We start from the raw sequence: 16,472 nt of genomic DNA, 5'->3' as shown, positions 1-16,472 counted from the left end.
TTAATTTTCGCTGCAGTAGAAATACGGTGTTATTTGCCAAAACGCCACTAGGTGGTGCTTTAGTTACTTGTGTGTTTTCTAAACATAACATTGAGTGGTGGTAAAAAGTCTTCCGCTCTGCTCTATTTTTCTTTCTTGTTCTTAACCAGAACTCTAAATCTAAACTAACTCTAAATCTAATATTAAATATGTCCTTTTGAAGTGCTACAATAATAAATTCATGTGCTCCGCTTTCTTGCCAAACAATCACCACTTGTCTCACAGTACTGCTCCGTGAGGTGCACGGACACGGAAGTGCTAGTGCTTGTAAAAGTGTTGCCATTTTAGCTGTGTTTGTAACAACCTGCTTAACTAGAAACAAACACAGCACCGACACACGGAAGTGCTAGTGCTGGTAAAAGTGTTGCCATTTTAGCTGTGTTTGTAACAACCTGCTTTAACTAGAAACAAACACACACAGCAGATCTGGTGAAAGCAACTTCAGGGTTGTGTGAGTAAAAAGCCATTAAGATGTAAACAGGATTCACTTTTCACTGCAGTAAAGTACAATGGTTTTTACAAACAAGCCATTATGTAGCTGTTCCCCCCCACACACACACACCCCAACTTGAGCATGTGTTTAACAATGACATTGTGTGCTGTTAAGCTTACAGACTGTTGTTCTGAGCTCTCCCATTATTGTCCTGTTCTTAACTCTAACCCTATCCCCAAACCCTGACTGTATCCCTCACCCCATCATCTAACTACTAACCACTAACCTAACCCTGAGTAACCTTAATCTTGACCCTATCCCTGACACTGACTCTGATCCTAACCCACCATGATTACATTGAAAAGAAATAAGCACTCATATTGGAAAGTACAAAGTAAGTGTAACTGGGATTGGTGGTACACAGTTGTAACAAAAGCACTCAAGAAGCTGAGGCAGGGGATTACCATGCTAGGCTATCCTGCACTACCACGATAAACTCAAACAACAGTCTAAATATCCAAACTTGAGGCTTGTGAACACTGAGAATCTTTTTTCTTCTTCAAGAATTCTACCTGCCCTTCCTGTCTCCTGGAAGGTTGCATGCGTCTTAATCACTGTTCTATTGTTTGTGCAGACACCATGCAACACAACTCTTATAAGAGAAAACATTCACTGGGGACTTGCTTATAGTTTCAAAGCTTTAATGCATTAAACAAGGCACGTGTCAGCACACAGGCAGGCACTGGAGCAGTAGCTGAGAGCTACATCAAGATGCACAGGAAGAGAGAGTGAGAGCAAGTGTGAGAGAGAAAGGGGGCAGGCAGGCAGAGATAGAGGGACCTAATCCTTCTAATCCTTCCAAACAATTTTACTCCCTGGTCTGAGCATTAAAATATATGAGTTTATAGGGGCTCATGTAAATGATTCTTATTCAAATCACTACAGTATATGTTAGTAGACTTACATTTTAGTCTTGTTATTAATCTTAAGAAAATATAATGGCTTTTAGCTAAGTAAAGGTGATATTTTCTGCTATGTGCCTCCACTCAAAATGCTTTGAGGGACTGGGGATGTGGCTCAGTTGGTAGATTCCTTGCTGCTTGCACAAAGCCCTGGGTTTGAGCCTGCACAGTATAAACTGGGTGTGTGGAGAAACCTTCGATCCCAGAAGATGGGAGATGAAGGCAGGAAGACCAGAAGTTCAAGGTCATCCTCAGCTACACATCCTTGTTCAACTTGTTCAAGGTCAGCCTGGAGTGCATGAAACTTTGTCCAAAAAAAGAAAAGTAAAGAAAGAAAAAAGAAAGCCTTTATAGGCTCAACATTGGTTTTCCCCGAGGGAAAAAGCAGACCCAGGGTGGCACACAGATGGTCAAAATGGCTGTGTAGCCTTCCAAAGGTCATTGCCATCCTATGGTGCAATAGAGGATCCTCCCCAACCCCCTTCTTTCTTGTCTTCCTACACAGTGTAGAAGCCGGCAATGTTCTGAATTTAAACATCATTTCTGCAGTACTTCTGGAAGATGTCCTGCAGTCAGCTTTCAAGTACCTTCCTGCCACAGCAGCCTTAAAGGAAGTCGGAATGTGTAAGCCAGATGAGCAAGATTCTGAGAGTCTGCTTAATTTGAGGACAAACTGGCCTAACAATGGAAAATAGCATGTCTTTGAGAAAATGGTTGTTTGACAAAAATGACAGTTGGATAAAAGTTGTCTGAGAAATTTCTGAATTAATGAAACTGGACAAATGAAAACTTGGTAGAATCGTTTATTCTCGTGAGTTACGATGCCGCTAAAATGCTGACCATATTTTCTCCATCCTCTTGTTCCTAAGGAGACAAAGAAGAGTAAACTCAGCTGGGAGAAGCAGAGCGATTGCTTTACAAATCTGCAGACAACGAGAGAGCAGGAGTCAGCCACACCTGCCCTCCACTGCGCTAATCAGGGGCGCCGTTGGAGAAAACAGCCGATGCGTGGGAGAAATACTTACAGAGGCAGTTGGTCGCGGAGGTTCCTGTATACAGTTTAGGAATTCAGTGTGTTTATATAAGAAGTGCACTGTGAGGCGGGATAGTGGAAGGTAGTACAATCCCAGCACTCTGGGGGCTGAGGGAGGAGGCTCACTGAGAGCTGAAGACTTGCCTGGGCAGCATAGTGAGATCCTGTCTGTCTCGGCCCCCTGACCCCCAAGAAAGAAGTTTCCTGAGGTGGTGGTTAAGCTATGATTGTTCTTAATGCTCTGTTTTTGGCGCCCTTCCATGAAAAGTATTTCTTAGTTGTACTTGTGTGTGCACTCCCCTGAAGGTGTGTTTAAGTGTGCATGTGTGGAACATACGTGTGTTCCACACATGTGGACGCACGTTTGCGTGCCTGTGGCGGTCAGAGGTCAGCCTCGGGTATTGTTCCTCAAGATGGCCAACTTGTTTTGGAGACGGGGCTTTGGGCAAGTCCCAGCGTTGCTTCTGTCTGTGCCTCCCACAGGAAGGCATTACAAGTGTGTGTCATTGCGTAGGACTTTTTACGTGGGTCCTAGGAAGCAAACTCCATGCTTTCATGTCAATGCCAAGTACTTTGTCACTAAGCAACAACCCAGTTTCTAGTTCCATTTCTTGTGACGACGGCAAACCTTTTTCTCTGGCTGAAACATTTAGACACCCGCTACCGATTTAGTCATCTGCCTGCACTAACATTTGGGAAGCTGGTGAGCTGAAAATCCTTTGTGTGTGTGTCTAGGTGTGGTTTGGAGTACGTGCAAGTGGAGGCCAGAGGTTGATGCTAGGTGTCTTCCTCAGTTGCTTTCCACCTTACTCTTTAGACAAGGTCTCAGTGAACCTGGAGCTCACTGGTTAAGCTAGACTAGCTGGCCAGTGAGCTCCAGAGACACAGCCGCTTTTCCCAGTGCCAGGGTTGCAGGCATGTGCCGCCGTGCCCAGCTTTTACATGGGAGCTCAGAATTTGAAGTTGGGTCCTTATAGTTGTGCAACAAGCCCTTTGCCACATGAGCCATCTCCCTGATCTGAGACCAAAAAAAAAAAAAAAAAAAAAAAAAAGAAAAGAAAAGAAAAGAAAAAGAAAATCTTAAAGGTTCCCCCTCCCCTTTTACCATTTCCTTGGTCTTGGGAGTAATAGGTACTCTGTGTGTGGTATTCGAGATCATACAAGGCAAGTACTCCCATCAACATCCCCAGCCCGAGCAATGATCCCCGAGTTAATAAATCCTCGTTGAGGAAAGCTTTTACATGAATTGAGTTTAATTAGCTAGAAGAAGATTTCTACAGCTATAAAATTTTATCCCAGTTTTGTTTTGTTTCATTTTTGTTTTTTCTGACATCGCAATTTTTTAGCACACTCGATGCTGTAATATCTCACTCTAAAATTGCCGGGCTGGGGCCTGGAGAGATGGCTCAGCTGTTTGTTAGGAGGCTGCTCTTCCAGAGGACCTGGGTTCAATGCTCACAACAGGCTGTAACCCCATGCCTATGGTATACGGTGCCCTCTTCTGTCCTCTGTGGGCACTGCATGCACGTGGTACACAACACTCAGGAGAACACCCATACACACAAAACAAAAATAAAATCCCAAAAAATTCATTGTCAAGCATGCACAGAGCCTACATTGTTGATATTTACTTTATAGAATGCAATTTTGAGAAACTGTTTTAAGATACACTCTATTCTATTTTCTGAAAGAGAGTGAGAGATTGACTTGTTAGACAGGGTCTTTCTACATAGCCCTGCCTGTGCTGGAATGCATGATGTAGATTAGGCTGTCCTTGAACTCACAGAGATCTGCCTGCTTCTGCCTCCTGAGTGCTGGGTTTAAAAGCATGATGTGGTTTTCTAATGAGAAAAGAATGAACTGCCTCAGACACTCCCTCTCTATCTCTACCATTGTCCCTCTTCTTCCTAGGGCGAGCTTCCCTGCCTTCACTTCCTGATGGCTGAAAGTTAAAGGGGATAAAATATTTCTCTCAACAGGGCCATGGGAGTGCAGAGAGATGGCTTGGTGGGTAAAAGGCTTGCTGCACAACTGCGAGGACCTGAGTTTGAAGCCCCGGAACCCATGCAAAGCTAACACTGTAAGGTAAACTTGGTGCTTCTACAGCAAGATTTGGGTGGAGACAGAGAATCCTGGAACCTCATGAGCTGGCTAGCCTAGGGTACACACTGTACTGGCAAACAACAAAGAGACAATATGGGAGGTGAAAACTGACACTCTGGCCTCCATGAGTGCCATGACAAATACACACACACACACACACACACACACGAAAGGGTAGTGGTTCTCTATACACAATGGTATTAATATCATACCATATTACTAAAATATCTTTAAAAACTTACACTTCATCCCTGAATTTCTCCAGAGTTATCATATGTCCATCATCATTCAAAACTTCATCTGCAGTACACAGACCCAGGTTCTTTAGTGCTGCAAAAGTGAAAAGAAACGCAACTTTACAAACCAGAATCTCTTTCAGGTAGAGAAAGTGACTGGTCTCCTCCTCCGGTGCATGGGTCACACTGACCTTCTTTATATTGCACGAACGAGATGCAGCCTCTGCCGGAGGAGTCCATCATCTCAAACATGGACAGGATGTTAGAGCTGTTCATGAAGTACGGGTACGTCAGGTCTGTCCTCTTCGCGAGTCTCAGCCGTTCCAAAAGAATGATTAAGTACTCTCTCGGGTCTTCTGCAAATAGGTAGTTGAGACTCATTCTTACGTGAAATGAAGCTGTGTCACAGGTAGAAATCGTCCCTTAAGAGTCACCGCATGCCCGTGCTCAAGGTCCTCCGCAAGGCACCCGGATGCAGTCATTGCTTCAGTGCAACTTACAGTGCGACAGAGCTCCCTTAGGAAACCAGGCCTAGCAGCGCTCTGCCTCGGGTGACGGGTGGCCCTCACCAGTCTGCACCTGGGCATTTTCTAAACTCTCCCCAGATGACCTAACTTGCAGACAGAGGTGGAAATCAGAAAGACGGGGATGGTGTGATGCAGGCAAGGAGGTGACCAGCTAAAATGGAGGTGACAGAAACATAGTCCTAGACAAAAGCAGTCTTCTGATGAGGTGGCCGAATGTTTAGTTCTAACACAGAAGCGGTGCTCTGTGCCAAAAGGCTCTTCTACTGAAATGATTTAAAAATGAAAAACTCAATCCACTTTCCAAAAAAAGAAAACATGCGACAGTCATGGCAGAAGATGGCTATCACTGCGTCTTATTCTTTGAATATTAGGTTTTATGCTTACCTTTTCTAAAAATCATTTGTAAGTTATTGGTGACAAGTAATTTTAAGGCTGTTGGGACAGAGGAGCTGACTCAGCATTTAGTAATACTTGTTCTTGCAAAGAATCCATGTTCTGTTCCCAGCACCTACCTCAAGTAGCTCACAATAGCCTCTAACTCCAGTCCAGAAGACCTAATGCCTTCGTATGGCCTCTTTAGGCACACGCACACATATGGCATATACTTAAGACAGATGTACACATAAATAAAAGTAAAAACAACCTAAAGGAAAGGATAATGGACCAATCACCAACTTCAACTGCTAGAATTTGTGACCAATCTTATTTCACCATACTGTCTTCTACATATCTCTCTATGTATGTATATACATATATGTGTGCATATATATTACATATATATATGTCTGCGTGTATGTATGTATGTATATATTATTTGATTTTTCAAGACAGGGTTTCTCTGTGTAGCCCTGGCTGTCCTGGAACTCACTCTGTAGACCAGGCTGGCTTTGAACTCAGAGATCTGCCTGCCTCTGCCTCCCACGTGCTGGGATTAAAAGTGTCCGCCATCTTTAATGGCAATGCCTGGATTCTCTGCATATAACAAATACTCCATTAACAAATACTTGAAGTGTGTATCTCTGTCTAAGTTACTTTTCTGTTGCTATGCTAAAATACTCTGCCAAAAGCAGCCTAAGGGAGGAGGGGTTTATTTTGCCTCACAGTTCCAAACTAAAATCTAACAAGTCAGGGAAGGCCCTGGAGCAGGAAGCAAAGAGGTGGTCGCTTCTGCTCTGCTCACTTTCCCCTTGTATGTCCAAGATCCTAATCCTGCACACGTTTTCCCAGCCCAATTGGCCTAATCAAGATAATCCCTACAGACATGCCCCAGACGATTCTAGGCCTCATTAGGTTGACCACGAATCGAAAGAAACAAAGGAAATGTAATCAAAGCATAGTATGTATGTATGTTAGCTATAGGCCTTTTTCTAAAAACAGCACTGACTGTGAACACTGGCTGTACTAAATGTGGTGTTAGGTTTAATGGTAAAGAGAGTTAAGAGCACTTGTTCTTGCAGAGGCTCTGGTTGAAGTCCCAGCATGATTAAACACGGTCGCTCCCAGGTCAGGGGGTCTGACGCTTCCTTCTGACCTCCTTAGGTACCAGGCACGCCCATGACGCACAGCCACATATGCAGGCAAAACACCCACACACGTTTAAATAAACACTTTTTTTTTTTAAATAAAATAAAATATTTCGGACGGTTTTTTTCATCTCCTAGGTGGCCATACTGGTTTCTGCTTATTTCCGAGTTGGAACGGTACTTCCGTTTCTCTCCACTGAAGTAAACAGGCATTTCCGAATTTTGGAGAGTCCTTACGAAGGCCCACAGCTTCAAATCGCCCTGGGAGGATGCAATCCTGTTTTCACCCCAACATAACGTCTTCCCGTACACCAACAAAAATTATGAAATAACCCAAATTTTAAAGGCGCCTAATGTGTAATCATGCCAGGAAAAACTGGCTCACCCTGGCAGCTCACGCTAGCAATTGTTTAGCTTCCTTAATAAATCAGAGCGTCCTTGGAATTGAAGATGCGTTGCTTGCCCGGCCAAGGCCGACTCAGCTGTAATTCATTTAATATCCTTCTGTACTGTCTTGTCGCCATTAGATCCCGTTCTATTGTCTCCATTTTCCAGTGGACGAGACTGACTTTCAGTCTTGCCCTACGCACTCCTAAGGGGTGGACCTAAGGTAGGCAGTCCCCAGCCTCCGCCACCCGCAGACTCAGAGCCGTTTATCACATTTGACTCAGGGTGGAAGGTCGGGGCGGCGGTGGGGGTCACCGAGTCCAGCAGGGCTCTGAAAGCAGGGAGGGGAGGGGAGAGAGCTGGGTTCGGGAGCGAAGCGGCGGCCGGGGGCCCTTTACTTAGGGAGAGGTAGAGAAAGTCAATGGAGGGAAGACCCTTACTTGGTCTGACAAAGACGAGGAAGCTGGTAAGTTGGCTCAACAACTCCATGATCTGATGTTTTTCTAAATACTCCTTGGCTTGAAGCTCCCGGCTACCCGGAGCCTTCTTGTTGCTTGGCTGAGCCATTGCTAGGCGACCAGGCAGCGTCTGGGCGGTTTGACTCCGCCCCTTCGCGGTGAGTCACGTGACACGCCTCACGCCTTCTCCCTCGTCCCTACCCGGTTCCTCCTCCTCTCCTCCTCCCAGGTTCCTCCTCCTCTCCTCCTCCCACCCCGGGGCAACGCCCTTCCAGGATCCTCCTTGGGGCGGGCGTGTGGGTGTGGCGGGCAGTCTGGGAGGACACGCACGCTTGTGGTGCCGAGTTCACCCTTTCACCGACTGAGGCCCGGCCTGTCTGTCCGGGTCCCCGCTTCCTGTACCTGTTTGTCCGAGGAGGAGGAGAGGAGGAGGAGGAGGAGGAGGAGGAGGAGGGGGAGGGGGAGGGGGAGGGGAGGGGGAGGGGGGAGGAGGGGGAGGAGGAGGAGGAGGAGGAGGAGGAGGAGGAGGAGGCTTTAAGTGATAGGAACACACGGGATTCACCAACAGCAAAATCACGGTTGCAGCTGAGAGGCGTAAATAACCTTTTCCCGGGGAGCGGCCTGCAGCGATGCTCCGGCAGGTCTCAGGTTATGGATCCTGAGCTTGGGATGTTTTCTGTTGAACTGTATACATCATCAGGGTCCCTTAAACTTTTTACGCTTTCGACACTTCTGTGTGAGCTTGGTGTATATAAGATGGATCCATAAATTCTGAATGTACGGTTAGAAAGAAATTAATCTTAAAACAGTTCTTTGAAGGCACGCGTGTATACCCAGCACTTGTGGGTGGAGGATTAGGGGTTCAGTGTCGTCCTTGGCTACACAGGGAGGTCAAAGCCAGCCTTGGATACATAATCCTTGCCTTAGAAAACCAAAACAAACTACATCAAAACAAAACGTTTTTCTTTTCGTTAGCAATGAAAGCGAATTTGTGTAGGTACTTGCTTGTTTTGATGTAGGGAATTAAATGCCAGCTGAATACTTGATACTACAAGATGCAGAGCATCTTCTACGTTTTTTCAGAGTTGGCTGGTATTTTAATTTTATAATTGTCAAAGCTGAGAATGCTACTTCACAGAGATACGTAATACAAAATGGCTGGAGGATGTTTAAGGCCATTCCAGTAATTCCTGGAAACTCTCTCTTTTCCACAAGACAGAAATTCCTTTTTCTGATTTTACTTTTTTATTCTTTTTATGAAATTCAAGGCGGCAAAATCAAACATTTGGGACTGGGACCTAGCTCAACAGTATAGACCCTGACTAGCATGTGAAGACCGGAGGCTAGCTCCCCAGCACTGGGAAACACCACCACCCCGAAATATCTAAACGAACAAAACCAGAAGATCCTATTTAAAAGGGCTGGGCTTTTAGCTCAGTCTCTGAGCCCTGGTCTAGATTTTACCCCAGCAACACCAAACAAAACATAAACTCATACTTTATAGCAGCATGTAGAAGTGAACCCCTAAAATCCCAGCCCTGAAAGACCAGAGGCAGATCAGTAAAATAAATAAATAAGTGAATGAAGAAATTAATTAACACTTTGAATACAGGCTAATACAAAGATATGGTATGCTTTTGAGTGACAGTAGGAAAACATTAAAAGTCTTCATTCTCATTTTATTTCTGCACAAGAAGAAAATGTGCATATACAGTAAAAACACTGCAATTCGTTACATACCATCTCCTCAAATCTGAGCTTGGGTGGCATTTGCTGGCCCTTTATGATATGACACACTGGCAGTCCGGAGTGTGCCTGTGTGTGTTCAGAACCAAGGCTGCAGGGAAGCCCGTGACACAGCACTGCCAGAAACACCTTAGATTCACTTTGTGTTTGATTTTCAAGTTTTCAGCTGCTTCAGGCCTAGAAACTTTAATGCAGCCAAATGTTTTGAGATCTCTGAGCTCAGGATCCACAGAGGAGGAAGAGCTGTGACCTGGACTCCCTGAAGACTGCTAGTAGGAGACAGAGAACACCTTACAGTCACTTTTTAAAAAGTCATTTATGTCATGTGTGTGTTTCGTTATTGCCTTTTCACCCAACTCCACCTTTCCTGCAGCACCCACACCCTGGACACCTCTGGCTTCCAGGCAGCTGGACTAGCCTGGTGCTGGACCAGTCCCCTTGAGGCACACAAGCAGTCAGCCTTCCTCCCTCCCCACACCCTTACCCGCACAGACCCTCACCTCCCACCCTACCCACTTCCACCTGAGGAGCTCCCTGGCCTCTAACAGCAGTTCCCAGTCCCAAAGAGGGAGAGTTGCCAGTCCCCACCCTACAAGGAAAAACAAAAATCCCACCAATCCCTGAGTTTGCCCCAGATCAGGGAGCACCTGGGATCTCTAATCCCAGGCCACCCTGGAAAGCTCTGCCTCGCTCCAAGAAACCATGTATATAAACCCCCATGTTCTGCTCAGTTCTCTGCTGCTTCTCCACCAAGCAGAGGCAGCCACCCTCCTGGGTGTTTCCCTCCCAGAAGTCTGCTGTGCAGTATGACTTTGCGGTATTCCTTGGCTGCCCCGCTGTCAGGATACCTTTCTCCCCAACTTGCCAGAGCAGAGTTGTAATAACTCCATTCTTTGCCCCTCAGAGCTGTAACTCTTCCGTTGGTGACTCCCAAAGGCTCTCTTGGCAGGTGCTTGCACTCCCGTTGGGGTCTGAGCTGCACTGGGACCCTATCCCTCATCTCCACTCTACCTGCAACAGACTCACCTCTGACTCACTGATCATTCAGCCCCTCATCCACCGGTGGCAATTAGTTAAGTTTCCCCTTTAGTTGGTGTGAATGCTTCACATTCAAGGAAGTGACAGCTGAGTGTCCAGCACCCCTCTGGTACTCTTGGTGGCGAGGTATCCACAGCCACCATCTTTAAAGCTATCAGCTGGCCCTTTCACCTGACCGCATCTCCTGACCCTTAGTGCTGCAATCCAGAAGTTTCCTGAGGCCCAACAAGGCCATAGCATGACACATATGTAACTGATGGGCAGCTTGGTCTTCATGTGGGTTCCCTAACAAGGGGAGCATGGCTCGTGTCTGACATGGACTCGGGATGCCTGCTTTTGGTCACATTCCCCTCGCTGGGCTTCCTTCTCTGACCTCAATAGAAGAGGATGTACTAAGTCCTGATGCAATTCAGTGGGCTGGAGTGGGTCCTTTTTTCTGAAAAGGGGTGGGGCATGGGGGAGGGACTGGGAGGAGAGGAGTGAGAGGCATGTGATGGGGTATAAAATGAAAAAAAAAAAAGACTAAATTCACATTTAAAAGATGAGAGGATCGATGTAACAAACCACCCAGCGGCTGCTCACAGGATGCCCTGTGCACGGCCTCAAATGCCCTATCACTCTGGCATCTCTGTCAGTGGAAATGATAACATTAAATGATCATCAAGTCCAGACTCTGAGGATTGAGTTAACAGATGTGAAAGAGACATATTATGAAAATGTTACACTTACTAAAAGCATAAGCAGTGAGCCTTTCAGTTGAGTTATAAAAACAACATAGAATTTCAAAAGTCGAAAGAAAATAATCAAAACTTTTACAGTTAAGAGAAATGTATAAATATTCATGTTGTTACTAAGTGTTTCTGCTCTTAAGCAGTACAACATATGCCTTGTGGGATAAAGATACAAACCAGGGCCCCCCTTGCTGCACACCTTTGGCCTCTAACACTCGTGCGAGAACCGAAAAGCAGCCTGCAGTTGGTTGGCGAGGAAAGGCAGATGGCACAAGAAGAGTCCTGCCAAGATGCCGATCGGTCCGCTGGTTAAAGTCTTGCACGAGGCTGAGGGCCACATAGTAACATGTGAGACCGGCCCTGGTGAGGTGTGCCGAGGGAAGCTCACTGAAGCAGAGGACAACATGAACTGCCAGCTGTCCAGCTCTGCGCTCACGTACAGAGATGGCCCAGCTGGAACAGGTGTACATACGTGGCACCGAGAGCCAATCGCTGATACTGCCTGGCATGTTGAAAAATGCATCCATGTATTTTTCAACATGAAAATAAAGAGCATGAAAAATAAAGAGCAAGGCTCAGGGGCTGGCTGAGAAAAAGCTGCTATCTGGAAGGTCCAAGTGGCTGCAAGAGGAAGAGGATGTGGAACGGGGCATGGAAACATCTTCCAGAAGCAGAGATAATTTTCTCTGTTAAAGGGAACTTTGTTCTTTTTGCTCTTAGGTTATGGCAGGTGTTCTTTTTGCTCTTAGGTTATGGCAGGGGTTTTTTTTGGGGGGGTAGGGTGGGGGAGTGAGGGGGTTACATGTGTGTATGTCCTAGGCTTTCTTTTGATATTTCTCTTTGTATCAGAGAGACTTAAGCTAAATAAAATACAGTTGTTTTGTGGTTAGAAAAAAAAATGAACCAGGAAAACAAAAAGAAGCTGGTTCTGGAGTTGGGGTATGTCTCCCCTCCTCCAGCTCCATGCATGCTTGTTTAAAGGTTTCTTCCAAAATCTCTGTCCTGTATCAGGAGAGCCGCCTGACTATGTGACAGAGAAAGAAGGACAAAACTAAATAAAGGGACAAAATATTCCCAATGGGGACTATTGCTATTCACCTCATGCTCTTTTAGTTTTGGGTTGATGCTCTAAAACTTTTGCTAAGGTTTAAATCTTACCTCAAGATTTGCAAAAGTATCATGTGAACTTTCTATATTTCAAGATTTGTAAGCACACTGGGTATGATTAAAACTCTGTAAAATCTGTAACAAAAGGTTAGCTTAAAACTCATAAAACCAGGCTTGATAGTTAAAATTTTATACATAGGCAATCCTTTTTTTAAAGATTTATTTATTTATTTTTTATGTATACAGTATTCTGTCCTTCTGTACACCTGCATACCAAAAGAGGGCACCAGATCGCATTATAGATGATTGTGAGCCACCATGTGCGAGCTGAGAATTGAACTCAGGACCCCTGGAAGAGCGGACAGTGCTCTTAACCTCTGAGCCCTCTCTCCAGCCCTACATAGGTAATCTTTAAGGAAACGTGAGGCATGCTGCCATCTTAGCTGTTGTCCCCATAGGGATGGAGGCAGCCATGTGGCTAACAGCCATCTTTGCTAGTGTTGGAAAGATTGGACTTTGCCACATGCCCTCTCTCCCACATGACATAATCCAACCAAGGAAGAAACAATTTCTCCTAGATGTTAGGTCCCAACCAGATGATTCCTCTACTGTTTCAGTCATGCTTACGATCCTTGCTGGCCTCAGCCCACAGTCCCCCCTCTTTATGTCTGGCTTCTTTACTCTCCCTCTTTCCCTCCTCAGTGGTAGGCTGCCCAAATCAATCCTCTTGGGGGCCCACTTTCAGCCCTTCAACCTCCTGCTGCTCGTTCTGGCTCTGCCCCAGGACCCTCTTTACCTCCCCCTACCTGGCCATGGTTCTCCCTTTTCAGGAGGCTGCCAAGATGGACGGCTTGGTCAGAGAACACACGCCCTTCTCATTAAGTGAACTCTCTCAGACAGAATAGAGATTGGGGTCCAACACTGCCGAGTCTGCAACCTTTATTAAAGAAAGCCAGTATGCTACCCAATCTCACAACCTCGCCTTCCACAAGATTTATATGATTTTTACCAACACCTCCTGGGGGAGTGCAGGTGAGCCCGGGACCAGGCGACGGCACATGCAGACAAGATCCACCAAACTAGCATTGCCCACCCAGGTCAGTCCCCTGAATGGAACTATAACACCCGAGGGGCATCCTTGCTAAGGACCAATTTATAATCCTGGCTTGTCTACACAAGGCTGCCCTTAAAGTGGTAAACCATGAAAAAATCCTACACGTCGTCCAGGACAAAAACCGAAAACCATCTCAATTCCTATCCCGCCTCCTACAATATACCAATCTGGATCCCGAGACTCCAGATGTTTTCATCTGGAAAACAGCTTATGACCTACTGCTTCTTCCAGAGTTTTCCTAACATTAGGGCCAAATTTAAACATCTAGAGAAAGGACCCCAGCCTCTTTTCTGCTTGAGAGAGCTCAGTTAATGAGAAGGTGATATGTGCTCTGACCCACAGGTAGACCTCTTAGCCGTGCCGTCAAGGTGTGCCATGGGAGAGATGAAAAAGCCTAAAACCAAAAAATATCTGATACTGGCCAAGGCCTCACAGCCAGTCAAAGCAGCTGCCAGGGCTCCAAAACCCTGAGAACGCCAAGTCCCTGTTTTAAATGTAGTCAGTAGGGTCACTGCCCAAACCCTCGCACCATCCAGACCATATCCCAGGTGCCCTAAGGAAGGAAACGAGTGTTGGCTGCCCCCATGTCCCTCTTATTGTGAGAACATCAGGCTCAAATCACACTCCAGTGAACCTCCTAGGTCTGGGTATGGACTACTGAGGGGACGCAGGCTCCCGTGGCCCAACCACTGTCATCCCCAGCAGGAAGCCTTCATTAGACATCACTGTATCAGGGCTATCTATCTCTTTCCTTGTAGACACTAGGGACAACTAGTTCCAAGTTGTAGGGACCCAACCCTCATTCTTGTACCCCTACTGTCAGGGTATGGGTACAGTCCTACCAATCTCACCAAACCCTACCACTTAGATGCATTTTTTAGGTATTCCCGTTACTCCTTCCTAATGGTACCAACATGGCCCATTTCCTTGCAGGGCAAGGACCTCCTAGCCAATGTGGGAGCTTATATTTCTTTTGTTTCTTCCATCCCCTTGATTCCAGGCTCGCTGGCCATTCTCCCCATCCTTCTCCTCCAAACCATGCAATCCTGCACACCTTTTTCTCTTACCAACCTTTTCAGGTGGATCCTCAAGTACGGGATGCCCAAAACCCCTCTATAGCCAAACACCATCCTCCTCTCATTATCCAATTATAAAAACCCACCAAATACATCACTCAGGCTCAACACTCACTCACACAGTCTCAGACACCTTATGGTTCTTATCTCTGACTTCTTAGGAAAGAGTCTCCCTTACCCCACTTCTCCCCCCTGTAATTCCCCTATACTCACAATTTAAAGACCCAGTGAAGCCTTTCACTTGGTTCAGGATCTCTGGCTTATCAACTCAGAAGTGATCTCCCCTTACGTCATAATACCCAACCCCTATACTCTCCCCTCCGCTGTTCTCTCAGAGATATCCCATTTCTCTGTCCTAGACTTCAAGGATGCATTGTTTTCTATTACTCTAGACTCACAAACACAAAATATCTTTGCCTTTACTTGGATCAACCCAGAAAATAAATCTCTCAAACTTTCTTTCTTTTTTGGTTTTAAGGTTTTTGAGACAGAGATTCTCTGTGTATCCTTGGCTGTTCTGGACTCACTTTATAGACCAGGCTGGTCTTGAACTCACAGAGATCCACCTGCCCCTGCCTCCCTGAGTGCTGGAATTACAGGCGTGCTCCATCATACCTGGCAACACTCAGCTTTCTTCTCAACTCACTTACACAGTCCTATTTCAGTGTTTCTGGGACATCCCACATCTATTTGGCCAACCTTTGGTCTCTGCCTTATCCTCATTGTCTCTTCCTTCCTTCTTCTTCTCCTTTGTAGTCTGTCCCTGAAAATTACAAACACCTCTACCTTATTAAACTTTCTGTCCAGCTAGAGTTATAGGATCTCACCCTGTAAGGTCCAGCTGTCCACCCCTCAGATTACTTATCTGGGATTAGCTATTACTCCAATTCACATGGCCATTACCCTAGATAGAAAACAATATAGTCACTCACAGTCCACACCACCAAACATAAAATTCTATCCTTAGGGATGGCTGTTTTCTTATGCTCCTGGATTCCTCCTTTCTTTCTTATTCCCCACCCCTTATATGAGGTGGCCCTTGGTCCCTCACAGGAATCCGTTCTTGTACCTATTACCAAACCATTTTTAAGCTTCAACAGGCCCTCCTTCTGGCCCCCACCTACCTCATCCAGACTTAACTTAGACACTCTTCTTGCAAATTATTAATTGATGTAAGCCAAATATTACTACCACCTCCTCTCTCTCTCTCTCTCTGTTACTGAAAAGGAGTGCTGAAAAGGTGGGGTCCTGGGTCACCAACTGGGACCTTCCTTTGTGCCCAATTGCGTACTTATAAAAAAATAGAGCATACTATGGAAGGATGGGCACGAACCTAGTCTGTGCACTCTGGCCACAGCTGAACATCTTGTACTTGAATCAAAGACGTTACCCTTCGGGCCACCCAATACTGTCTTCTCTCCTCACCACCTGTCTCACCTTCCAACATACCAGGGTCTCCAAATGCTACCCCCACCCCTGGTTCTCTCCGGGTAGCCTTGGTAGAGAACATCACGCTTACCTTCCAACCATTCCCACCTCTTAACATTTCCAGTCTCCTCCCCCAACCAGTCCTGGAGTTCCCTCCACTCCACTCCCGCACTGAGGCCCTAAGAGAGCTATCACCTCATCCTACACACATTGACAGGGGAACACTATCTCAGGCCACCTACATTTGGTACCCCCGCTCTTCGCACATGCGAAAAGCAGGACATGCTATTGTTTTGGACACTGTAGTACTTGAAGTGCAGGCCTGTCCCACAAACAACAAACCAACAGGCTGAATTAATAACGCTTACTCGTGCCTTTCAACTAGCAAAGGGGCAATCCCTAAACCTTTACACAGACTCCAAGTAGACTTTTCACAGACTCCAAGTAGACTTTTCACATTTTCTTGTCACACACGGCTATTTGTAAGGAGCCCAGGCTGCTAACCACAAAAAAAAAAAAAAAAAAAAAAAA

At 46.0% G+C, this 16,472-nt stretch overlaps 1 protein-coding gene and 1 pseudogene across 1 annotated transcript; one reads left to right on the top strand and one right to left on the bottom strand.

Annotated features, from left to right (window-relative positions):
* Window positions 1-1,160: 1,160 nt before the first annotated feature.
* Efcab10 (EF-hand calcium binding domain 10) lies at window positions 1,161-7,874 on the bottom strand. Its single transcript, XM_021645895.2, has 4 exons — window positions 7,684-7,874; window positions 4,998-5,162; window positions 4,813-4,900; window positions 1,161-2,298 (listed from the first exon to the last, which is right to left on the bottom strand). Exons 1-4 carry the CDS (start codon window positions 7,808-7,810, stop codon window positions 2,262-2,264), a joined length of 417 nt encoding a protein of 138 aa, XP_021501570.1. The 5' UTR covers window positions 7,811-7,874; the 3' UTR covers window positions 1,161-2,261.
* A 3,632-nt stretch (window positions 7,875-11,506) lies between these two features.
* LOC110553775 (small nuclear ribonucleoprotein Sm D3-like) lies at window positions 11,507-11,896 on the top strand (annotated as a pseudogene).
* Window positions 11,897-16,472: the final 4,576 nt, after the last annotated feature.

The sequence above is a fragment of the Meriones unguiculatus genome, chromosome 1, assembly GCF_030254825.1.
Source record: "Meriones unguiculatus strain TT.TT164.6M chromosome 1, Bangor_MerUng_6.1, whole genome shotgun sequence".
NCBI classification, from domain to species: Eukaryota; Metazoa; Chordata; class Mammalia; order Rodentia; family Muridae; genus Meriones; species Meriones unguiculatus.
Note: the sequence above shows the minus strand (reverse complement) of the source record. Positions and strands in the feature narration are given on the sequence as shown.